Source organism: Cynara cardunculus (assembly GCF_001531365.2).
Source record: "Cynara cardunculus var. scolymus isolate 2C chromosome LG 12, CcrdV1, whole genome shotgun sequence".
NCBI classification, from domain to species: domain Eukaryota; kingdom Viridiplantae; phylum Streptophyta; class Magnoliopsida; order Asterales; family Asteraceae; genus Cynara; species Cynara cardunculus.
In genome coordinates, this window is record NC_037539.1 from 39,332,307 (window position 1) to 39,356,185 (window position 23,879).

The window sequence follows — 23,879 nt, forward strand, 5'->3', positions numbered from 1 at the left end:
AGCATATCACATAACTTACTAAAACCACTCAATTCATCCTAAGACGTGATATGCAAATAGTATCACTCTCATAAGCATGATCCACATTTAACAAAGAATATCGAATACGTGGTTCATTCGTTTGGTAGTTGGCTATTAATTTAAAAATCATAGTGAAATACCAAACAATAGAAATCATAGCTTCGTTCCAAAACAATCTAATAACCCTACGTTTACGTGTTGTTGCTAAACTAAGTCGGGTCATTTCATGTTCCACATTGTACCCAAGATTTCATTGAGCATTCTTTATGATAATATATGCTATGAGAAAACAGTAGAAAACAGCCACATTGTACCCAAGAAACGCTAGCATTGTATACACTTTGAGAAATAGCAGCATTGTATAGACTTTGAAGTTGAAAACATTAGCAAACAGTAGCATTATATATACACAAATCAGACATAGGAAACATATGGTGCATAAAATCGATTTGTGAGGTTGAGTGCTAATTAATATGTATACACAAAACAGTAGCATTTTCTGTTTTTTTATGATTATGTAGAATGACCAGATGGAAGCAGATGTGTGTAGAAAAACGATCGAGCAGATAATGTGCAGAAAATCGATCGAGCAGATAATGCGCATATAATGATAGCAGTGTTCAACAAATTGAAGCAGAAAATCGATCGAGTGCAGATAACAATAGCAGTGTTCAACGGATGGAAGCAGAAAATCGATCGCAAAGAAGTGTTCGAAGCAAATGTGAAAGAAGAAAGAAGCAGTGTTCAAACCTGAAATCGATCGAGAAGCAGATGTGAAAGCAGTGTTCGACCGAGATGAAAATGTTTAAGCAATCCAATCCAGAAGAGGTGGAAGCAGTGTTCAATCGGAAGTGGGAGGAAGAATGTGGAGCAGCTAGGGTTAAAGCATTATAATGAGGGTATTTCTATCATTTACATAATTTGGGATGTAATGGATTTTAATTCCATCACTTCCCCTAATGAATGGTTAAATCCTTCAAATGATGGATTTTAATTCCATCAATTCCGTTCCAAGGGGTAACCAAACGTTGAAATGGAATTTGATCAACGTAATTGACCATTCCAATTTCATCAGATTCCAGCGGATTCCGACGAACCAAATGCTCCCTTAAGTACCCAGGTAACTGGTTAAAACATTAACCGGTTACCATGCTGATGTGGCGAGTGATGTGGTATCAACTCAATATTATTTGTTAAAGCATTAATCGAATATCACATCACTCGTCACATCAACATGGTAACCGATTAATGTTTCAACAGTTACCCGGGTACTTAAATGTTTAAAATTTTGCATCTTAGTTAACAAAATATAAGTTTTGAAAGTACGTTACCCAAAAAATGAATCAAGTTAAAGTAAGTTACTTTTTATGCAATTTGTCCTTAACTAAATGACTATTCTATCAATTATAATTGAGAGATTAATGAATTCTCTATCTCATAATTAAGACTAGTGTTGAAAATTAGACATTACTTTTTGAAAGTTGACATTTTACTTTGAGACAAACTAAAATAGAAACAATGACACTTATTTTAAGACGGACGAAGTATTTGTTTTTGTTATTTGTAGACACCATTCGTTTTATAACAATGAATTATTTCCTATAGTAATTTATATGTATTAATGATCGGTTAATATATTTTCATATTATTTATAGACTAAGTTTCTATTTACCACATTTTTTGTACATATAATTAGTTACCGTGCGATTTAGAAGTTCACTTATTTAATTTTTAATAAAATCGGCAGAGGCATCATCCTCTTTTAAAAAGAAAAAAACTTCATCAATCACACAAACAATGCATAAGTTATCCACACCCTCGTCGTTATTATTACTCATTTTATTTAATTTTACAACTTTATTCCTAAACAAATTTCTCTCTCTCTCTCTCTCTCTCTCTCTCTATATATATATATATATATATATATATCAAAATTTCACTAATTAGATTTTATTAAAATTTTCAAATTATTTGAATATTATTTGTTGATAATCCTATTAACAACTAATATATATTTATATAAACAATATTCAGATCATTAACCAAATTACTGTTGTGCGGTTCCCACACTAGTTAAAAGTAAAGAACTTCCCTAGCCAAACCACATACAAGAACTACGTTAAGAACAGGTGTACTAAAACCTAATAATATTTGCTATCTCCAAGTACGGAGGATGTCCCAAAAAGATAAATCCTTCTTGAACCTCTAACTATCACTCAACTCTTCACAAGTGTCGGTAATACCAAACCCTACAAGGACCTGATGCATATGCCGACAAGAAAAAGTGTTAAACTTAAAGACTAGTGAGTTCAAATAATTTATGCTTTAAATATAAAATAGTAGAACTGGCGAACACTTCTTAAATAACGTTTTGCCCCAGGTAACATGGATGCAAAATACACGACAACTTTTGAAAATTACCTTTTACTCAAATACTCCAAAAAGAAAATACCTCTTTCGATGATTTGGGAGACCCGTTTCCGTTAAATATGGTGGAATACAAAAAGTAGGAAAAGTAGGTCACACATCAAAGTTATCGAACTACACCTCGGGTTCATTGACTTCAGTGAACACTATATCAATGTCACCTCAAGTCCTCAATACTTTAGTCTCTACTCTACCGAGTTTCACCTTAAAGCCACAATATCTTTAGTGCACACTTCTGGAGTGTTACCACAAGGTACCCATTCGACCTTTAGCGTATACACATTAGCATTCAAGACAGAAAAACCACAAACTTCCTACTTAATAACACAAAAGCAATTAACTTTCAGGCATAAGGGTTAAGAGCATATAACCACAAACTTGGAAAATTATAACATGATGACCAAACACACTAACATGTATACTCCAAGTAATTATGCCCACATAAGCGTCTAATGTTCACATACACTAATGAACACCCAAAAGTTGGGCAAATCCCAATATGACCTTTTACATGGTTTAAAACCAACTAAAGGTCATGAGTCATGGGGCTTACATCTTAATAGGTCAATAATGTTCAACATTTATACAAGTAAATGTGTAAAGTGCCAAAATGGGTCTTGATAGCAAAAATACACACACGTAAATGTGGCAAAATAGTGGTGTAAGTGCACACCAACTACTATGATCGATTTCAAGTAATAAAATGGTAAAAATACTGAGATCGTATTTACATGGATTGGACTTCAAAGTTTTAAGTACTAAGTCGAGAATACACCAATTTCAATTCGAGAAGAAAAAATATTTTGGGAGATTTTCTAGATTAATTAATAACAAGTAATAAAAAGTGGGTACGGGTGCATTCGAAGAGTATGATAGTAACTTAAATGGTTGACAAAATCAGTCACAAAATAACCCCACATGATTTCCTTCTCTTGAAGCTACATCGCGTAGAATGTGGTCATGGTCTCGTCACAAAGTGGCCACAACTACTAACTTTTGGCTTGCCAACCTTACTAAGTAGATCTCGAAGATCTTAGTTCAGTCAGTATGGAGAGATATGCATATCTCTATGACACACTCACTCAACCAACATAAGACGATTATGCAGCAACCCATATCTCTATGTGATTATTGAAGATTTTCTCAAACATCCTTGCACCACTCAAGCCATATTTCAAATCCGATCATCTCTAGGTCAAAGATCTAATATTAACACACGCAAGTGAACGACTTGTCGATGTTGAGTTAAAGCTTCAACTTAAATGATCAAACCAAAAATTTTAGAAGAAAATGGTAATAACCAAGTGTTACATTTTACCACTTGGGTTTGGCTTATACCCACGCCGAAAAGGGGGTTTAACTAATACTTAAAAGAAAATACATAATAGAAGAAAATAAGTACCCGAAGTTAAATTGCATTAAAATAAAATTTTGGCATTGTGATACATCGCTCGCCACAGTGGTGAACATAACTAAAAATTAAATTACAATTAGACTAACAAAATGAAATAAAAGTTAAGCCTTCACCTTCTATACATTGATGGATTTTAAGGTTCAAAGCTCTCTCAGGATGAAAATGTTAAGGCTCTTTATATATTAGAAGAGGAGAGAGTCTTGAAAGAGACTTGAGAGGAGAAAGTGACGAGAAAGAGCGAAAGGGACCTCTCATGGTTTGTCTTATCTCTTTTGTCTTTATTTTTTTTTCCTATTCTTTTCTTTTCTTTTGTTATCTTTTCTTCTTCTTTCATGAAATTCTCTAACGAGCTCCAAAAATGACACATACACTAATCAAAATACAATTTTTTGTCAAAACAACTCCAAATAAAAATAAATAACTAAAAACACAAAAATGGAGGTGTTTTCATCTCCATCTCAACACTAAAACACTAAAAATGAAGATCTAAAATTTTGGTATATATATTTGGAGGTCAATAAAATAGGCCTCTAAAAATAAATATTAATATATATATATATATATATATATATATATATATAGACTTGGGATCATGTGAGACCAATAGTTTTTCATGAGACCCGTAAGACCAATTCTCAACCCTTGGATTAGATTTACAATCGTCAGATCTAAACATKCATAAACGCCACGAGACTTCTCAATAATTACAAAATTGCCACCTTGCAACTTTAGACCATTAGATCATTAGATTATAAAGTTGATCAATGAACATAAATTGGTCTTATGGGTCTCACGAAAAACTCTTGGCCTCACATGAACCCAACCCTATATATATATATATATACTAGGTTCAATCCTGTGTATTACACGAGAAAATTTGAAAAAATTAAATCATGTCAGGAAACTTATCTTGTAGATATGAATGATCATCGAAAGTATGATGCTACTTCAGACTTATACTGTTGAAATAACTCTAAAGAATGACTTTTCAGATTTGAATTTAGAAATGAAACTATATCAATAATTAGTTAAAATGAAGTTAACCCTAGAATAAAATTGAATTTAGAAATGAAACTATATCAGTAAATTGAATTTAAACTTAGAAGAGCGTTTGTGTCAAATCTGAAGACGAAGCCTGAAGACCTTGAGTTCTGAGTTATCCAAATACCCAATATCTCTAAAAAAGACCCCATGGTAAAGCTTGCATCATACAGAGCAAGACCAACCAGAGTTACTATAGTCCTTAAGGACTAGAGCCTCTATGGACACACCAACCAAGAGCAAGGCCAACCAAAGGTTATCTGGTCAACCAGAACCTCTAGTTCATCTACCCAAACTCTGTGGGTCAAGAAAATGTTAAATACTTATAGAATTTGAGTTCCAATTACAACCAGAGACCCTCTGGTTAAACATGAAGATCAATCAGAGCCCCTCTGGTTCCTTTATGATTGAAATATTTTTCCAAGGTTCAAATAAACAACCAGAAGTCAGACCAACTAGTCTAAGTCTTAAAGACTTATCATCAAAGTCTAGATAAGTTTATTACAAGACTTGTATTCTGAAGTTTGAAGTAAAACTCTTCAGCCTTGAGAGCTTTGTATAGGCAAACCATAAGCGTTGTATGCACTATGCAGAGGCTCTACATGGTGCTTCGTCTGGAAAAGAAGACTTTAAAGTTCGGGTGAGCTAATTCTAAAAAATAACTCTTCAGACTTGTACTCTGGAAATAACTTTGAATTAAACTCTGAAGAATGACTTCAGACTTGTAAAAAACTTTAGAGTTCAGACTTTTAAGTCTGAAAAAAGAAGACTTTAGAGTTCAGGTTTCTAAGTATGAAAAAAAGACTTCAGACTTCTAAGTATGAAAAAGAAGGCTTTAGAGTTTAGACTTTTCAGTCTGAAAAAGAAGGCTTCAGAGTTCAGAATTCTGAGTCTGAAAAAAAAGGCTTCAGAGTTCAGACTCAGAGTGCGGGTGGGCAAAATCTTAAAAAGCAGACTCCAGAGTTCGCGTGAGCTAACTCTGAAAAATGACTTCAGATTTGTTCTCTTGAAGTAACTCTAAAGTAAAACTCTTCAGACTTCAGAATTCTGTATAGGCAAGCCAGAAGCTCTGCGTATACTATGCAGAGGCTCTGTATGGTGTTCTACATGGTGCTCCGTCTGGAAAAGAAGACTTCCCAAATGTACTCAAGATAAACAATCAAACAAGGTAAAAAAATCAATTACCACATGATCAACCAAAGCAAACTTCAGAGTTCGGGTGAGCTAAGTCTAAAATCAGAAGACTTCAGAGTTCGGGTGAGCTAAGTTTGAAATCATAAGACTTCAGAGTTCAGACTTCTAAGTCTGTAAAAGAAGACTTCATAGTTCATACTTCTAAGTCTAAAAAAGAAGACTTCAGAGTTCGGGTGAGCTAAGTCTAAAAAAGAAGACTTCAGAGTTCGAGTGAGTTAAGTCTGAAAAAGAAAACTTCACAATTCAGGTGAGCTAAGTCTGAAAAAGAAGACTTCATAATTCAGGTGAACTAACTCTGAGGAATGACTATTCAGACTTGTACTCTTGAAATAACTCTGAAGTAAAACTATGAAGAATGACTTCCTACTTGTAGAAGACTTCAAAGTTCAGACTTCTAAGTCTGAAAAAGAAGACTTCAGAGTTCGGTTTTCTACGTCTGAAAAAGAACACTTCAGAGTTTAGACTTTTAAGTAAAAAAAAAAGACTTCAGAATTCAGATTTTTAAGTCTGAAAAAAAAGACTTCAAAGTTCAGATTTCTAAGTCTAAAAAAGAAGACTTCAGAGTTTAGACTCCAGAGTTCGGGTGAGCTAAGTCTGAAAAAGCAGACTTCAGAGTTCGGGTAAGCTAACTCTGATGAATGACTTCAGACTTGTTCTTTTGAAATAACTCTGAAGTAAAACTCTTCAGACTTCAGAGCTCTGTATAGGCAAGCCAGAAGCTATGCATGTACTATGCAGAGACTCTGTATGGTGCTCCATCTGGAAAAGAAGACTTCCCAAATGTACTCAAAATAAACGATCAAACAAAGCAATAAAATCAATTACCACATGATCAACCAAAAAAGACTTCAGAGTTTGGGTGAGCTAAGTATGAAATCAGAAGACTTCAGAGTTCAGACTTTTAAGCCTGAAAAAGAAGACTTTAGAATTCAGACTTCAGAGTTCAGGTGAGCTAAGTATGAAAAAGAATACTTCAGAGTAGGATCCAGTTTCCTACTTCATGATCTTCTTCTTTAATCTCCCAATTACTATGAAGAATGATTCTTGAGACTTGAATTTAGAAATGAAACTATATCAATAATTAGTTAAAATGAAGTTAATCATAGATAAAATTGAATTTAGAAAAGAAACGATATCAGTAAATTGAATTTAAAGTTAGGATTATACACCATTTTTTCGGGAATTAGTTACCACACGAATTAATTAACCCAAAAATAAAATCAATTGCATCTTAAATTAGTGAGATTGATTGAATAAGATGACATGTGTCAATCAAATGAGTCTAATTGAACTATTAATGTAAATTGTGTCTAGATACGTTTAAATGAGTGTAATTGAATTGTTAATGTAAATTGTGTCTAGATACGTATATATTCAGGCAGGAAAACACTAAAACCGACTCACTAAAAGATGACACGTGTCATACTAGTTACTTATATATATATATATATATTAATAGTTTAATACATTGAGTAATAAATATATATATTATTTTATTATTTATTATAATATTAAAAATGTTTTTAGTGTTATTTTCATGATGTATGGTTGAAGTTAGGTTTTTTTAGTGTTCAATAGACCTACCATTTTTTGGGTTCTTAGTGTTATTTTTTAATGGTTGGGTTGGAGATGTCCTAAACACTAAAAAAATTGGAGGTTGCCAACTTTGGCCTCTATATCTAGAGATAAAAAATGTTGGCCTCTATATATCAAATATTTATATTATATTGAATTTTATAATTACATACATTTATTAATAATTTAATATATTAAATGATATTTTGTATTAAGTTTATAATTTAGTTATTTTGTGTTTTTAGGTTGTAATTTATATTAACTAATTTCATTTTTTAAATAAAAATGAGAAACATTAAAAACAAAAATGTGAAAAATCATGTTTTAATTTTGGCGGATGAAACTTAAAAATATATTAAAATATTTAATCATAAATGGATCAGTGAGGCATCTGTGGGATGGTTGTGCCAAAGTTTGGAAAAGACCAGTTCGAGAAATTAGGAGCTATGTAATACAACACTAGCAAATAGAAAAAAAGGGTATACACAAAATTTGCGACATGGAGCACTATATGATATTGGAAGGGGCTAGGGAGACTCCTAAAATAGGTTCGATACACCCGTATTAACAATGTCTTTACTTAGTAGATGTATAAATGGGTGATATATAAGCTTGGTGATATAATCACAAAGGAACAACATGTTAGACTAAAGCCTAAATGTATCAAATTTTGAGGGAATATCAATAAGAAAGATAAGCGAATATATTGGGGAATGTAGCATTGAATTATTAGCATTTGAGGTTGGCTTCAATCAATAAAATAAGATGGTGTATGATGTACTCATGGTGTGGGCAAGTTCTTAAAATCTACATTAATGGGAGGTTTAACCAGGAGTCAAATAAGTTTGAATTGGTTAAAGTCAAAAAGGCATTTTAGATGCTAAGGGGGAAGTTAAGCCTCGCACTGAGATGACATTACTAGAAGAAACACAAGTATGATATATAGTGTTGCATGTAAGTTGGGTCAAGATACATTGATGCAAATAAACAACGTTAATGCTTACGCATCATCTCAGCTAAAATGGAAGGGGAGGAAGTGTCATGTTCTCTAACATAAAGATAGAGGTAGTAGTATTTAAATTCTAGGGTTTGAAGGAGGACTATGGGTGTCCGGGCACTAAGAAAAGTAACAATAAGCTATACAGGGAGTTTTAAGACATGCCTTCCATGAGAGATGGAAAGTTATAAACTATCGATTGGGCTTTAACAGATAGAAACTCCGGTGATGGAGTGGGATATGATGGAGTAGGTATTGTTGCTAAAAGAAAAATGTACCTAGAACGGTACATAAAGTTATCTCACTTCCAACCGATTAATAGGAAGTGTATATTGGAAGGTTGACAAAATTTGGGTGGATAGGAAAGTAATGATGCATAAAGTGCCATACTTAACAATCTCGAGTAGTGATCCAAGATTTACATCACGTGTTCATGCAAATATTTTATAAGGGATATGAAAAATGTTGAACTTGGGCAAAACATACCATCCTTGGACTCAGGGTCAAGGAGAGGAAAAAATTTAAAATTGTTGGATTGGTTAATAGGTTAGATGTTTATACTTCAAGAAAGTAACCATCATAAAATGTCAATAGTAGAGTTAGTGTACAACATCAATTAATATTTAAATGTCCAAGCAGAGCCATGGAGGCATTTGAATAGGACATGCGTGATGCTAGTATGTTTAACTATCATGAACATGGATAGATCTACACATCAGTTAAACTTTACATGAGTACACAAGAGGTTGAATGTCGTACTTAATAAGAAAATAAGATATGAAGACCAGTTATCGGTTGGGTTGGGATGACCCTAAAATGTCACCATGGAAAGGAGTGGTGCATTTCAGTAAACATGGAAAGTTAAGTCCAAGATATGTAGGACCATTCGAGATGATATCAAGGGTAGAAAAGGTGGCATATTGTTTGAAGTTTCCTGAAGAATTACAGGGGATTTATTACGCATTCCATGTGTCAATTATGAGAAAAGGTCTAGTTGACGAATTAGCAACTTTGACTTTAAAAAAATGTTGAAATAAAAAAAAAACAATGGAGGTGGGACTCGTAATTGTTCGACAGAGATTGATTTCGGGGACGAAATCCTTTTTTAGTGGAGGAGAGTTGTAACACCCTAAAAATTTATGATTCGTAAAATAAATAAATGTTAAGGGTTAAAATTTAAATAGTAATGACATACGGGATTAAAGTGTCGATACTCGAAAAATATGATTTTATTGTAATAAATAAAATCAATAAAAAGGGAAATGAAACATTTTGTATTTAATTGATTTGAGATGAAAATGAAGAAAGAAAAACAGAAGAGACTAGTTTTGCCAAAAGTAGAAAACTAATTTGGAAATGATTGAAATTTGGGAAATCATTCCCCAAATCACGTTTTTACTATTCTAGAGATTGTTTGACGCCCTATAAATTGGAGTTTTTGGCTGGAATTTTGTGGAGACATTCCTAAGGATGTAAGGGAGTAAACGTCTTTGAAATTTCGAGATTTCATCAAGAAACGAGAGAGATATCGAGTTTGAAGCGGCATAGGGCCATTCCGCACAAAAACAACGATTGGAGGTAAAATACTCAACCAAAATTGATGTATAATATATGGTTGGTTTCGTTTTTCAATTATCTTTCTGTTGGTACAAGTCTCGTGGGCTATGGTGGCTTGTACGTCGAGCGGTTTAGGCTAGAAGCTGTTGTGGCGGCGGCTCAACGAGATTCGGGTACAAAAACTCAAAATACGAGTTTAATATTGAACCGTAGGGGCTGTAAATTTGGATACGATTTGGGATTAATATTGTATATAAGATTTTGTTGAAAAGAGATTTGAGACTCGTTTATTTACTTGGATTAATCGAAATAAATCGGGATATTTCGATTAAGTTGGTCAAGATTTGGACATCAATTTTAAAAGTTATTAATTAATTGGAGTTTCATATTTAAATTATAAGAAATAATTTAATAACTTATTTCGGGAGTTGTGACTAGATAATTGTGGGATCAGACATTTTTATAACGAGAATCGTATATAATTAAATGTTGGGTTTAATACGTCGTAATTTATTTCGGATGTGAAAAGAATTCAATTGGGGATGGGGTATATGGCGACGAGGTATGCTTGGGGTTGACCCGTTGACCATTCTTACCCTAAAGTTGACCTATTTGACTTTCGGGTTGACTTTTTGAGGAAATATCAATACTTTAATTATTGAAATATAATTACATGTTATAGGATATTACTCAGGGACGAGGTTTAGCCAAACAGAGCTATTTAGGTGAGTCTTCATTAAACTTTAACTGGGATGCATGCTTATGTACAAATTATTTTAGCATTACAATATTTTTTTTATGTACATGTTTATGGGTTTATTACATGTATATGAATTATTATTGTGGGTTGCATGCTATTTGTTTACATGTTTTCTTTTAAAAACATCAATTAGCAAGTTATAAAAGAATTTATATTTTTGTTGGGTATGGGAAGGGGTCAAAAGTCATAAGGGATGGCACATCCTAGGGAGGGGTAACCGGACAAGGGCTAGCCATGTAACCCGGGGAAGTGCCGATGACGGTAAGACCTTAACCCGACGGGAAATTAAGAGATCTCATTATTATTTCAAAAAGGTTTGAAACAAATGTGCATATTATTTTATTTGGGGCATTGTTTGTTTTATGCATGATGAGGTGTGTATGATTGTGCACAAAAAACCATGAACTCACCGAGCTTTATAAAGCTGACTATTAGTATGCATTTCAGGTGCAAGAGGTTCAAGGGTGGACAAGAGCGAGGTTCTCTCCTAGATATTTATATTATTGTTATATTTCGGATGTTTAGGTTTATGCTTAAACTCATTTTGTAATGTAACCCGATATTGGACGAGTTAGCATTGAGTTATTAATTTTAATTGAATTTGAAAGACTTCGCTGTAGTATGGATTTATTAGCCGCTATATTTTGAGGTTATTTATTGTTACTTAATGAGAATTACGTGACACAACTTATGGTGAAAATGAGGGTGTTACACTTTTATCGACGACTTAGCAACGGATACTTTTAGCGACAAATTAGCGAGGGACTTCTTTTAGCGACATATTAGCGATGGATTAACGAGGGACTTCTTTCAGCGAAGAATGAGCAAGAGAAATCTTTCAGCAACGGATACCGACAAATTCTTCTAGCAACGAAATAGTGAGTGACTTTTAATACGACGGATTAGCGAGGGACCAGAAACTTTTAGTGTTGGATTTTTCGTCGCTAAATTTTAATAATTCAAAAATAAATAATTTATAATTACATAATTCCTATATTTATATATACAAAACCTGACCATAAAATAACAGACCAAAACTATCAACAAATTAAAAGTAGTCATACAATTTAAAATATTCAATTCATAGAATTTAATTTTCAAATTCATATAATCTAATTACCGGGAGGTGGAGGTGGGGGAGGGGGAGAAAACGTATCATGATTGCCGTATAAACGCAACAAAATGCTCCGATAATACGATTTGTTCGACTAACTGGACAGCATGCCTGGCCTATTCTGCCTCCAAATCTGCCTTACTCTTCCGTTCGGCCTCCATCTCGTCCTGATGGCGTTCCTTCCGCAGTCGCGCCTCCTCCTCTACCCTTGTCAACTTCCCACTCAACTCCGCTATCTGTAAATATTCATTATTCGACAAAATTATTAATTTGTTTGCAATGAAAGTAAGGAAAAAATATATAACAATATAACTAGCATACCTCCGTTGTTGATCCAATATCGTTTGATCTCTCGGTGCTACTGCTACATCTACCAGCCATAATATAAGAGGGATCTTGGGAGGTTCCAAAACCAAAAAGACGGGCCTTCTTCAGAGGGAGGTGTTTCGGTACTAGACTATGACTCATCCCTACACGATTGAAATCTCTCCTATGGTTCACCAAAACAAAAATGGGTGAGATTATATATGTAGAAATTTCAATAGAATAACGACTGTAGATGAACATATACAATGCATGTTTTTAACAATTAAAGTATTCTAATTATCAATGATAGTCAGATTCTCAACCTATCTACTTAGTCTAACGTCTGCCCAACAATGACAACCCAAACTAATAACATTATTATGGTTATTACAATATATTACTTTAAATCTATCAAACGTATCTATAAATCAAAGTAATGGTTTTAGAAACTTACACGATAACTGAACTGATTTTCGGCCCATTCCTCGCAGATCAACGTCGGATAAGCCAAAGACCAGTTCCATCGCTAATATGTCCCTAATCAGCGAGGGATCTCCAAGGGAAATGGTTTTTTTGACCTATCCGTCGCTGATTTGTGATATTTTTTTGTTGCTAATAACCATCGTTGATATTCTGTTTTCTAGTGGTGTAAAGTTTGATCCAAAAGTCCTGATAGAAAAATAGATTTAATCAACTCATTGTCTGCTTAATAACATTTATGAAGCATTAATGTTAATTGAATGGTTGTGAGGGCCGGATTTATCAAACTTGCATGCTTCATTGCAAATATGATCATCTCTTGAGTAGATACTAATAGCATAACGTCTTAAAATATGACATGTTTTAATTTTTATTCAGTTTTTTTTTTCCTCAACAAACATGAGAAAATTTCAAGATTTTCGATTTGGTATAACAAACAAAATTTTAAACATTTCTTGTTTTTGTAACATATGGTGACATTAATATCAAGTTTATCATCCACTTCAACATAAACTCGTCCTTATGAAATCTTTCACAAATATATGGGATTCCCATCAACAAATATATATTACAAAAGAACATGTTATCGATTAAATGGATATCAAATAGAAAATTTTAAAAGTTTGTTATATTCATTGAGAAAAACAAATAACACTAAATAAAAATTAAAACAAATTTTGTAGTTGATATAGAAATATTTAATTTTATAATATATATATATATATATATATGTTCAATTTTTTGATGTACTTAGGGTTCATATACCAAGGCTAATAACCGAAAAGAACGTTCCCAATGGAGTCTCCAAAATGGATAATCAAAAATCAAAACCTTCAAAAAAAAAATTACATTCACAATACTAAGCGCTTATTAAGTAATAGTCACCACCCCACTTACATTATCTGGTAAGATTCTTGATATTTACAATACTTTTTATCGGATAAAATACTCAATCATTATTATATTCATCTGATAATATAACTAACCACTTAATGAAATACCAAAAAGATTCTCAATTACTATTCATTGTTGTATTATTTTTTAAACAAAGTGAATATATTTACACTTGGAAAACCTCGTAACAAAGAAACTAACGAATGTAAATCAACACACATAATGGAAAGGATTCTTAAACCCGAGGGTCTTAAGTGCAAACTTTTCAAAGTTTATGGCTTACAAAAGTCGAGTGAAGAAAAGTAGAAGGGGGCAATATGAAACTATTACCATTATATATGTTGAGGGTGAATTTTCAGAAGCATTACTTTGTACTTGGAAACCAAAAAGAAAATCTAGAATGGGAGCTTTGGATCATCTATCAAACATGTTCGATTGTTCAAGTGGAAGTAACAGAAAATACAACAAACGCAAACAACTGCAGGTTAATTCTTACTACTTATACTGTTTCGTTTTCGGATTTGGATCCAGTGATTCCGTGAAGTTTTATGATTATGAAATCATCTTGTAAAAGTCTGCTTTTATTTATTAATTTTGAGATGTCTTTTTTCTTTTTGCAATGATTTGGCTAAAAAAACGAGTAGAAAAAGGAACACAAAAGCGCAGACTTGGATGTTAAAATTAATCTTATATCATTTATCTAACATGTTCGATTGCTCAAGTTGTTTAATTTTATGAAATTATAAAGTTTTCTGAACTATGAAATGATTATAAAGAGGAGTTGAGGTGGTAATATATAGGAAGCATAATGTTATATATAATCATATTATAAATTAAATGATGTTGTTTCAAAAGTCAGAATTATTGAAGACACTTTAATGATGTGTTTGGGGTAGTACAGTGCTCCCAACGAACCTCTAGATATTTTCATATAAAGTAGCCCCTTCAACCATAAGAGAGAAAGAGAGTTGGGTTCATGTGAGACAAAATTGTTTTTGAGACACGATTTTTACACTTGAAACTTCACAACAAAATGTTGTGAAGGTAAAAAAAAGTCGAATCTTCACAGCAAAAACACTGTGAAAGTTACCTTCACAGTGTTTTGCTGTGAAGTTTCAAGTATAAAAATCGTGTCTCACGAAAACAGTCTTGTCTCACATGATCATGATCCCATATATATATATATATATATATATATATATAAAATGAAAAAGAAGAAACTATGAATTAAGAAACCAAAGATGTAGATATTTAAGGTTTTATATGTAGATAAATTCAACATCGTATTTAAGACATTTGGACACATCAAAGAATGATGGGCCTTGGCAATATGTATAACTATGTTTTGTCGCGTATATGGATTTGGATTTAAAACAGATGTCAAGATGTTATTTTTGTTTTTTTGAGTAAAGTTTAATCTTGATCGAGCGTTTGTTCATTTTCAAAGGATTTATCCCTTCGTTTAATAACAATTAAAATTTTCTATTAAATATTTTTTTAGATAGAGGTTTCATATTGGATGTCAATACAAGGTTTTTTTTGGTAAACGACTTTACTGTCACACACCTCAAATACTCTCATAGGGCTTTGAAGAACAGGTAGAAAAATCCTCAGTGACGTTGGACCAAATGTCGAAGCTTTATTGTTAGTGAGCTAATCCTCCGGGTTAAATTTTAAGGTTTGATTACTTAAAAATTAAAGATTGAACAGGGTTAGGAAAATATCTAATCAAATATATTGTATGAAAATGTGGTAAGTTTATTAAGAGCAACAACTCATCCAGTACTAGGTTTTGCAATCAATGATATATACCCATGATGTCTTGGGAAATTTCTAATGTTGGGTTTTTTTCTATAACGTGATAACATAGACGGTTGAGATTAAAGTGAAGATCGATTGCGAGGGATGTGAGAGGAAGGTGAGGAGATCAGTGGAAGGAATGAAAGGAGTGACATCAGTGACCATTGAACCAAAGCTACATAAGTTAATAGTTACAGGGTACGTGGAACCCCACAAGGTTGTGTCTCGTGTGGCTTATCGAACAGGCAAGAAGGTAGAGTTATGGCCCTATGTACCATACGATGTCGTGCAACATCCTTATGCTCAAGGTGTTTATGACAGGAAGGCTCCAGCCGGTTACGTGCGCTACAACCAAGACCCATCCATGAGCCACTTGACACGAGCCACCTCAACCGAGGTTCGGTACACCACGACTTTTAGCGATGAAAACACTGGTGCATGTGCCATCATGTGAGGACTACTGTGGCATATGTGGATACTAAGGCTTTTGCTACTAAGCGTATAATTTGCTTATTACTTTTTGTTCATTGTGGTTTTGGTATTAAAAATAGCTCACAAACTCTATATCTTGTTTTTGGAAATTTTGGTCAAATGCTTATTTAGATGTTGTGCAATTTGGGTGTGTGAACATATGATATGATTAGAGGTTATTTATGTTACTTATTTTTTTATATTCTACTTCTGGTATTTGATACATTTGGTTTAATTTGCATAAATTATCCTAAATACAGACAAAAGGTTTGCTTTTGTTTTTCTTTTTGAAAATTTGAATTAATTTATTTAAATAAGATCTAAAATCATTGTTACATTTATGTGATATATCTGCACTTTTTTAAGTTACTACAATATATATATATATATATATATATATATATAGTAAGATAAGAAACATATATCTAATAAATTGGATGATTTTGCATTTGATCGTTCATATCTATCTATCTATATATATATATATATATATGTGTGTGTGTGTGTGTGTGTGTGAGCGATCAAATACAAACCATCCAATTTGTACAAACCACCTTCATCCGTCGATTTTATTGTTTAATCTTATGAAATTGTTTAATCTTGTGAAATTGTTTCATTTAATATTTTTTTTTTTGATGAAGTTGTTTCATATATGGTTATGAAATTGTTTCATATAATACTTAATGAAATTTTAATGAAACTGTTTCATGTATTTCTCTAGAATTAAAATAATGAAGATAATAATATCTTAACCACATTATTTGTACAAACCGTACAAACCTCATTCAACCAATCATAATTTTTTATTTTGTTCATTTTTTTGTAATTATGAGAGGTTGATTAATCATTTTTATTGTGGAGGGTGTTAATCATTGATATTATCATCTTCATTATTTTAATTTTATAAAAATACATGAAATAGTTTCATTAAAATTTCATTACGTATTATATGAAACAATTTTATAACCACATATGAAACAATTTCATCAAAAAAAGTATTATATGAAACAATTTCACAAGATTAAACAATTTCATGAAAAAATTTCATAAGATTAAACAATGAAATTGACGGATGAGTGTAGTTTGCACAGTTTGTACAAATTGGGTGGTTTGCATTTGATCGCTCATCTCTCTCTCTCTCTCTCTCTATATATATATATATATATATATGTATATATAATTCTGGTTTCCATGAGCAGAGTTCTTTATGTGGATGCGTTCGTTCGTCTTTTAGTTCGTATAAGTTGAACACTTTTAACTAATTTAAGGTTTGTAATTTGTATGTATTCATTGTTTCTACTAAAACTCATTTATACCAAGATAACGTATATGTATACACAATGACTTATCCAATCCAACGCAATAACTTTCAATCAATTACTTCAAAATTAGGTAAAAGAACACACATTATCTCCCAAGGTATTTTCTAGAATTTTTTTGGTTAGAGAAATCTTTTAGGGAGAAATGAATAATTATTTTCTAGATAAATCCTCTGGAAGATGGGTGGTAGTATCGTTACTCGAATTAGATACCACTTTAACACACATTAAAGATACGCTCTTGAGAGCATATTTGGGTAGTTAGAGCAAGACTTTGTTCATCCAACAGTGAGGTTTGATCGATATTTATAAGTGAAGTAACATTTTTTATACTCTTTGTTTAGTTTTATGTGGACATACATGATCATACTGATATTGAAACCACGTTAATTTGATGTTATCTTATTTTGTTTATGATTACATTTCGTTTTCAGATGTTTTTTTTTTCCGTTTTAAACAGTAGATAACATGTACTTTGTTTCGCATTGTTTGTTAGGTTTATGACTGAGCTTGTGAGATTAAGCCAAATTAAACAATTAAGCTAATTATTAAGTTGATTAAACCAAAATTAAGCAAGAAAAACCCTAACAAAATACAAATTTGAAAAGGTACATGCTGACAACCATCCTTTGTCTTTTTCAAGACAAAAAATATCTTCTCCTTTGAGTTGAAAGATGGGGTGTGTGTGACTTATATGTTAAGGGGACCACACCCTTTGGTGGGATTAAGGAATTTTTTGCCAAATTTGTGTGGATCAAAGCAAAACATGTCTTCATCCCAAGATTGCAACTCACCAACTACTGTTTGCAGTTGTGGATTCAAATTATTTTTTATAATTTATGTTCAGATTAATTGGCTTATTACTACTTTTTATCTAGAAAGATTACAGATTCGACTTTTCTCTCTGCTGCTTTTCTTTATGGAAAATATTTGCAAAAGAGACATTAGTCCAATGATTTTAAACAATTTCAGCCATTTTCGATTTTTGTTATAAGATTGATTTTAGAACATTTCAAGGTACGTGTATCTTTTTAAGGTCCATAAATCGTTTTCTATTTAATGAGACAATTGAATGATAGTCAGATCCACCCTTTTTAATGTTGGGTTGTGATATCTTGTAAAGATTTGATTAAAAAAATATAAATGTGAAAGGATGAAAATATATTTGAGCTCTACATCTTATTTGTGGTCTCAATTTGTTTCATATGTTCATCACATGACAAACATCATTACGTTTTAACGTTTATGATACTATATACCTTTTTAATTTTCAATCAAAATATAGTCCTACGGAAATTTGTTTGGACGCATACGGTAATCATTTTTAACTCATATATGAGAATAACTATGTCGGCATTTCACATAATGATTTCAACAAATTTTTATTGGTGGATTTTAAGAGAGAGAGTATTTGGGATATTTTCATTTTAAGTCATTACTCAACTCACTCGAAACTATTCATGTAGCTACCAACTAACACTATAGACCTAACCATGGTTTGGTTAACAACTAACAAACTATAATTACCAAACTAACAATACTCAACAAGAGTAAGGCTCTGTTTGTTTTTACCTAAAGAACACTTAATACCCTCTTATGTCTGAATCGGTCAGACCTTAGGGTATTAAGTGTGTTTGTTTTTTTTTTTCAATTAAAAGCTTAAAAGCTCTGATTATGTCTGAATTATTTAGAGGTAACATTTTCACTTAAAATCTCTTAATTGCTTTTAGAGCTTCCATTGCTTGCAAAGAAAGCCTAGATTTCAATGATTCAGATTTCAGATTTCAGATTTCAGACATAAAAACAAATAGTCTGACTGATTCAGATTTCAGACTTCAGCACCACCTCTTAAAATTCAGAAGTGAATTCAGACTTCAGACTTAAGCACCTCTTAAAAAAACAAACGTCACCTAAGACTTATCTAATATAGATAAGACGATTTTGCTTTTTCGTCTATTAGATTCTAATACTCCCCCTCAGGATCCACTCTAAGAATAGATATTCTTGAGTGTCATCTTGGACAACAAAGGTTGAAGCTTAGATGATGGAAGTGATAAGATCAACTTACAATCACCATCATCAATACAAAATCACCATCATCAACGGTGAATCACAATCCTCAATTCTTAGTGATTCTTGTATCTTTTTGTATGATTGTAATACTATCCTAGAATAGGTTATTCTCTTCTAAAATTAGTATCAAGAAATGTATATAAATACTTCATCTTTTGTTAATAACTAGTTGTGTACCTGCACAATGTGGCGGGAGCCATGAATTTTAACGATTTTGAAGTTCCACTGGTTTTATAAGATAAGATTTAACGATGATATAGGTTACACTTGGTCTTTACATATTAATACAATTTAAATAAATAAAAGTTATGGTTCCAATTACAGACTATATATGAAAAAAATTGTATGACAGTTTAAAATCCAATATATTTAAAATCCAACATATTTAAACGACTCCACAAATGTGTTCGATTTACACCAAGAGTAAAGAACCWAGAAACTTGAGTTTTAAGATAAACACTCAAAACCAATAACGAAAACTACAAATTTGACAAATCATAAGCCATGAAAAGACCAAAAAAGATGGGTTTTAGAATGAAATTTCAACTGCTTACCTTCTTTCTTGTCCAGAAACTCAGATTATGGTTGAATTAGTACATGTATATATATATTTCATAAAAACCCAAGAACATATTAATTCAGAACATATTATACAGTGCAATTTGGACAGCCTAACCCTAAAATGTATAACATATATATAAATAAATAACTATAAAAGTATAAATCGTAAACATTAAAAATATTTTTCACAGTATATAATATATAATAATATAATTAAGTCAAAAACTATTCAATATTGGACTCATTTCGAAGGTATTAACGAGACGATTATAATGGTATAACTTGTTAAAATAAAAATGTATTTTTTAAACATGTTTTAATTGATATACGATTATGTATGTTAATTTGATAAATGTTTAAAATGAAACATTTAAAAGTAAAGGACATAAAGTAATTAATCAACTAATTATAGGGATATAAAATGTAAATTTAAAATTATAATTTTAAAAAAAATCCGTTGAATGTTGAATGTGAGGGGGTGAGTGTATGTGAGGAGAGGAAGGGGTGAAAAAGTGAAAAGAGTATATTGGTCATTTAGTATTTTAAGACTTTAAGACTTTTGCTAAATTTGTTTAATAAGATAGTATAAATAAGAACTTCCTCCATAAATCCTCTATATGGAATCAAAGCTTTAATTCTTAGACCTGTATTTCTTTTTCCTTCCTCTTCCAACCCATGTTTTTTCCCTTGCATTCCAAATGGCAAACTAAAGCAACTCCTCTCTCATTCCCCAATTCTCTTGAACCCACTAAACCTTTCACATCTATCAACATCACCGACTGCATTAAACTTACACCAACAAATTACATCTCTTGGAAAATACAAATTGAGGCTATTTTCATCGGCCATGATCTCCAAACTTTCATTGATGGCTCAAAGTCTTCCCCACTAAAAACTATTCTTGTCAACAACGTTGAAACTCCTAACCCAGCGTACCAAACATGGGTTCGAAAAGATAAACTACTCTTCGGTGCCCTCAGCAGTACACTCTCTCATTCTCTTGTTACTCTTGTCTCACAAGCCACTACCACTGAAGATATGTGGTACATCATTGCCCAAACCTATGCAAAACCTAGCCGTGGCCACATAAAATAACTCAAAGACCAACTTCACAAATAACCAAAGGAAACCACTCTATAACTGACTACATACAGTCCCTCAAGGCATGTCCGGATCATCTCGCCGCCCTTGGCAAGCCTATTGACCATGAGGGCCTCATTGATCGTGTCCTTGCTGGTCTTGATCCATCCTACAACTTTGTCATCAATGCCGTCAATGGAAGGGAAAGTACCATATCTTTTGAAGAACTTCATGAGAAACTAATCAACAAATAACTCTCTCTTCAAAAAACCTCATCAACTATTGACCTCCTTACCGGTGCATTTGCTACTTACACCTGCTGCCAAAGCTGCCAAAATCGCCCTCCTTGGTCTGCTGCTCCTGGTATTCTGCCCACACATACTAAAGTTCCCACATAATCCCGACAACCTCAACCATTCTTGGGAAAATGCCAGTGGTGTCGTGACAAAGGACATGTTGTCATTCAATGTCTTGTTTTTACCAAACAATTCCCCAACATCAACCCTCCTCCACCACTCTATCATCCATGCCCTCAAGCTCATGCAGTTACTACGCAACAACCTACCACGTCTTCATGGCTTCTTGACAATGGCACATCTCACCACATCACTCATGATCTATAGAACCTTTCTCTCCACACCCTTACGATGGAACATAGGAGTTAATAATTGGTGATGGGGCATGTTTAAAAATATCTAATAAGAGTTCTCTTCCCTTCCTACTTCATCCAATCGATTCTCTCTATGTAGTGTTCTATATGTTCATTCAATCTCTCAAAAAATCATCTATATCTCTAAATTATGTATGGATAATAAGGTGTCTATTGAATTCTTACCACATTCCTTTTGTGTGAAGGATCTCAAAACTCGGGCCTCTCTTCTCCAGGGTCCAATTAGAGCGGGTGTGTAAGGATTACAACCAACCATTCCTTCCGTTTTCGCAAGCATAAAGCATCTCCACAAGATTGGCACCACCACCTCGGCCACCCATCTATTAAAGTTCTTAAATTTCTAAGTTCTACTTGTAATCTTTGTATTCCTAGTCTTGAAAATTTAGTTGTAATTCATGCGCTTGCAATGAAAGTCACAAACTACCATTTTCCACCTCTTCTATATCCTCAAACGCACCTCTAGAATGTGTATTTTCGGACCTCTGGACCTCTCCCATCCTATCTAGTGATGGCTACAAATACTACCTGATATTTGTAGATCATTATTCAAAATACATATGGTTTTACCCTCTATAACAAAAATCAGACACACAATACATTTTTCTCTGATATAAATCATTGGTCAAAAAATACTTTCAACATCCCTTTGTATCCCTTTTACTCCGAGAATGGTAGTGAATATGAGTCCCTCAAAATTCCTATCCATTAATAGCATAACACGCTTCCCCACACCACACCACCTCATACCCCGAAACATAACGGCTACTCTGAACGCCGACATCAACATATTGTTGAAACTATACTCTCATTACTTACTCATGCCTTTATGCTCTTACTTATTGGTCTTATGCTTCCACGACCACAATCAACTTAATAAATTGTCTTCCCATTCCAACCCTACCAAATTCTTCACCATACTTAACTATTTGCCAAACCTCCCAACTACTTAAAACTAAGAAGTTTTGGTTGTCTTTGTTATCCATGGTTACACCCATACAACAAACACAAACTAGAACCACAATCTCGACCACATATATATATATATATAGAGAGAGAGAGAGAGAGAGAGAGGAGCGATCAAATGAAAACCAATCTAATTTGTAAAAACCGTAAAAACAACTCTCATTCGTCGATTTCATTGTTTAATCTTATGAAAAAAATTTCATGAAATTGTTTAATCTTGTGAAATTGTTTCATATAATACTTTTTTTGATAAATTTGTTTCATATATGGTTATGAAATTGTTTCATATACTACTTAATGAAACTGTTTCATGTATTTCTCTAAAATTAATGAAACTGTTTCATGTATTTCTCTAAAATTAAAATAATGAAGATGATAATATCCATGATTAACATCATCCACAATAAAAATAATTAATCAACCTCTCATAATTACAAAAAAATGAACAAAATAAAAAATTATGATTAGTTGAATGAAGTTTGTACGGTTTGTACAAATTAGGTGGTTTTTATTTGAACGCTCCCCTATATATATATATATATATATATATATATATATATATTTGTTGGATACTCCCCAAGTCAAAGTGCTTATTATTGTCTAAATCCTCAATCTAGAAAAACCTTCACCTCTCACCATGTCCACTTTGTGGAAAATGAATTTCCCTTCTCAAAACTAAATTCTGAAAACACATCATCTCCCTCCCTTGATGAATGGTGTCCTCTCACCATCTCTATTCTAAGCAATCCTATGTCAACTACACCCAATGCTAATACTCCTCATCTTAATACCACTCCTTACCCTCTACCTACCCATGCCAATACGACTCCCAACCCAATATCTCCATCTCCTAACTCTTCTCCCTCCCTTCCACAATCATAATTAGCTTCCCAGCACCTCGAAGAACTATCAGCACTCGTTCACTTAACAACATAAGAAAACCCATAAACAAAATGAACCTTCATGCTCAAGTTCATGACACCATCATCGAACCAAAAACCATTTCCCAAGAACTTCAAATTCCTATTTGGTGCCAAGCAATGGATGTCGAGTTTGATGTTCTCCTTAATAACAAGACATGGGACTTGGTATCACCAACATGCTCACAAAATGTTATTGGGTGTAAATGGATCTTTAGAACCAAATACAAACCCGATGGAAC

The 23,879-nt window shown here is 32.7% G+C and overlaps 1 protein-coding gene across 1 annotated transcript; it reads left to right on the forward strand.

Annotated features, from left to right (window-relative positions):
- Nucleotides 1–14,152: 14,152 nt before the first annotated feature.
- LOC112523103 (heavy metal-associated isoprenylated plant protein 26-like) lies at nucleotides 14,153–16,194 on the forward strand. The gene is made up of 2 exons (XM_025132547.1): nucleotides 14,153–14,264; nucleotides 15,651–16,194. The coding sequence occupies exons 1-2, from the start codon at nucleotides 14,181–14,183 to the stop codon at nucleotides 16,032–16,034; spliced, it is 468 nt and encodes a 155-aa protein (XP_024988315.1). The 5' UTR covers nucleotides 14,153–14,180; the 3' UTR covers nucleotides 16,035–16,194.
- The last annotated feature ends 7,685 nt before the right edge of the window (nucleotides 16,195–23,879 follow it).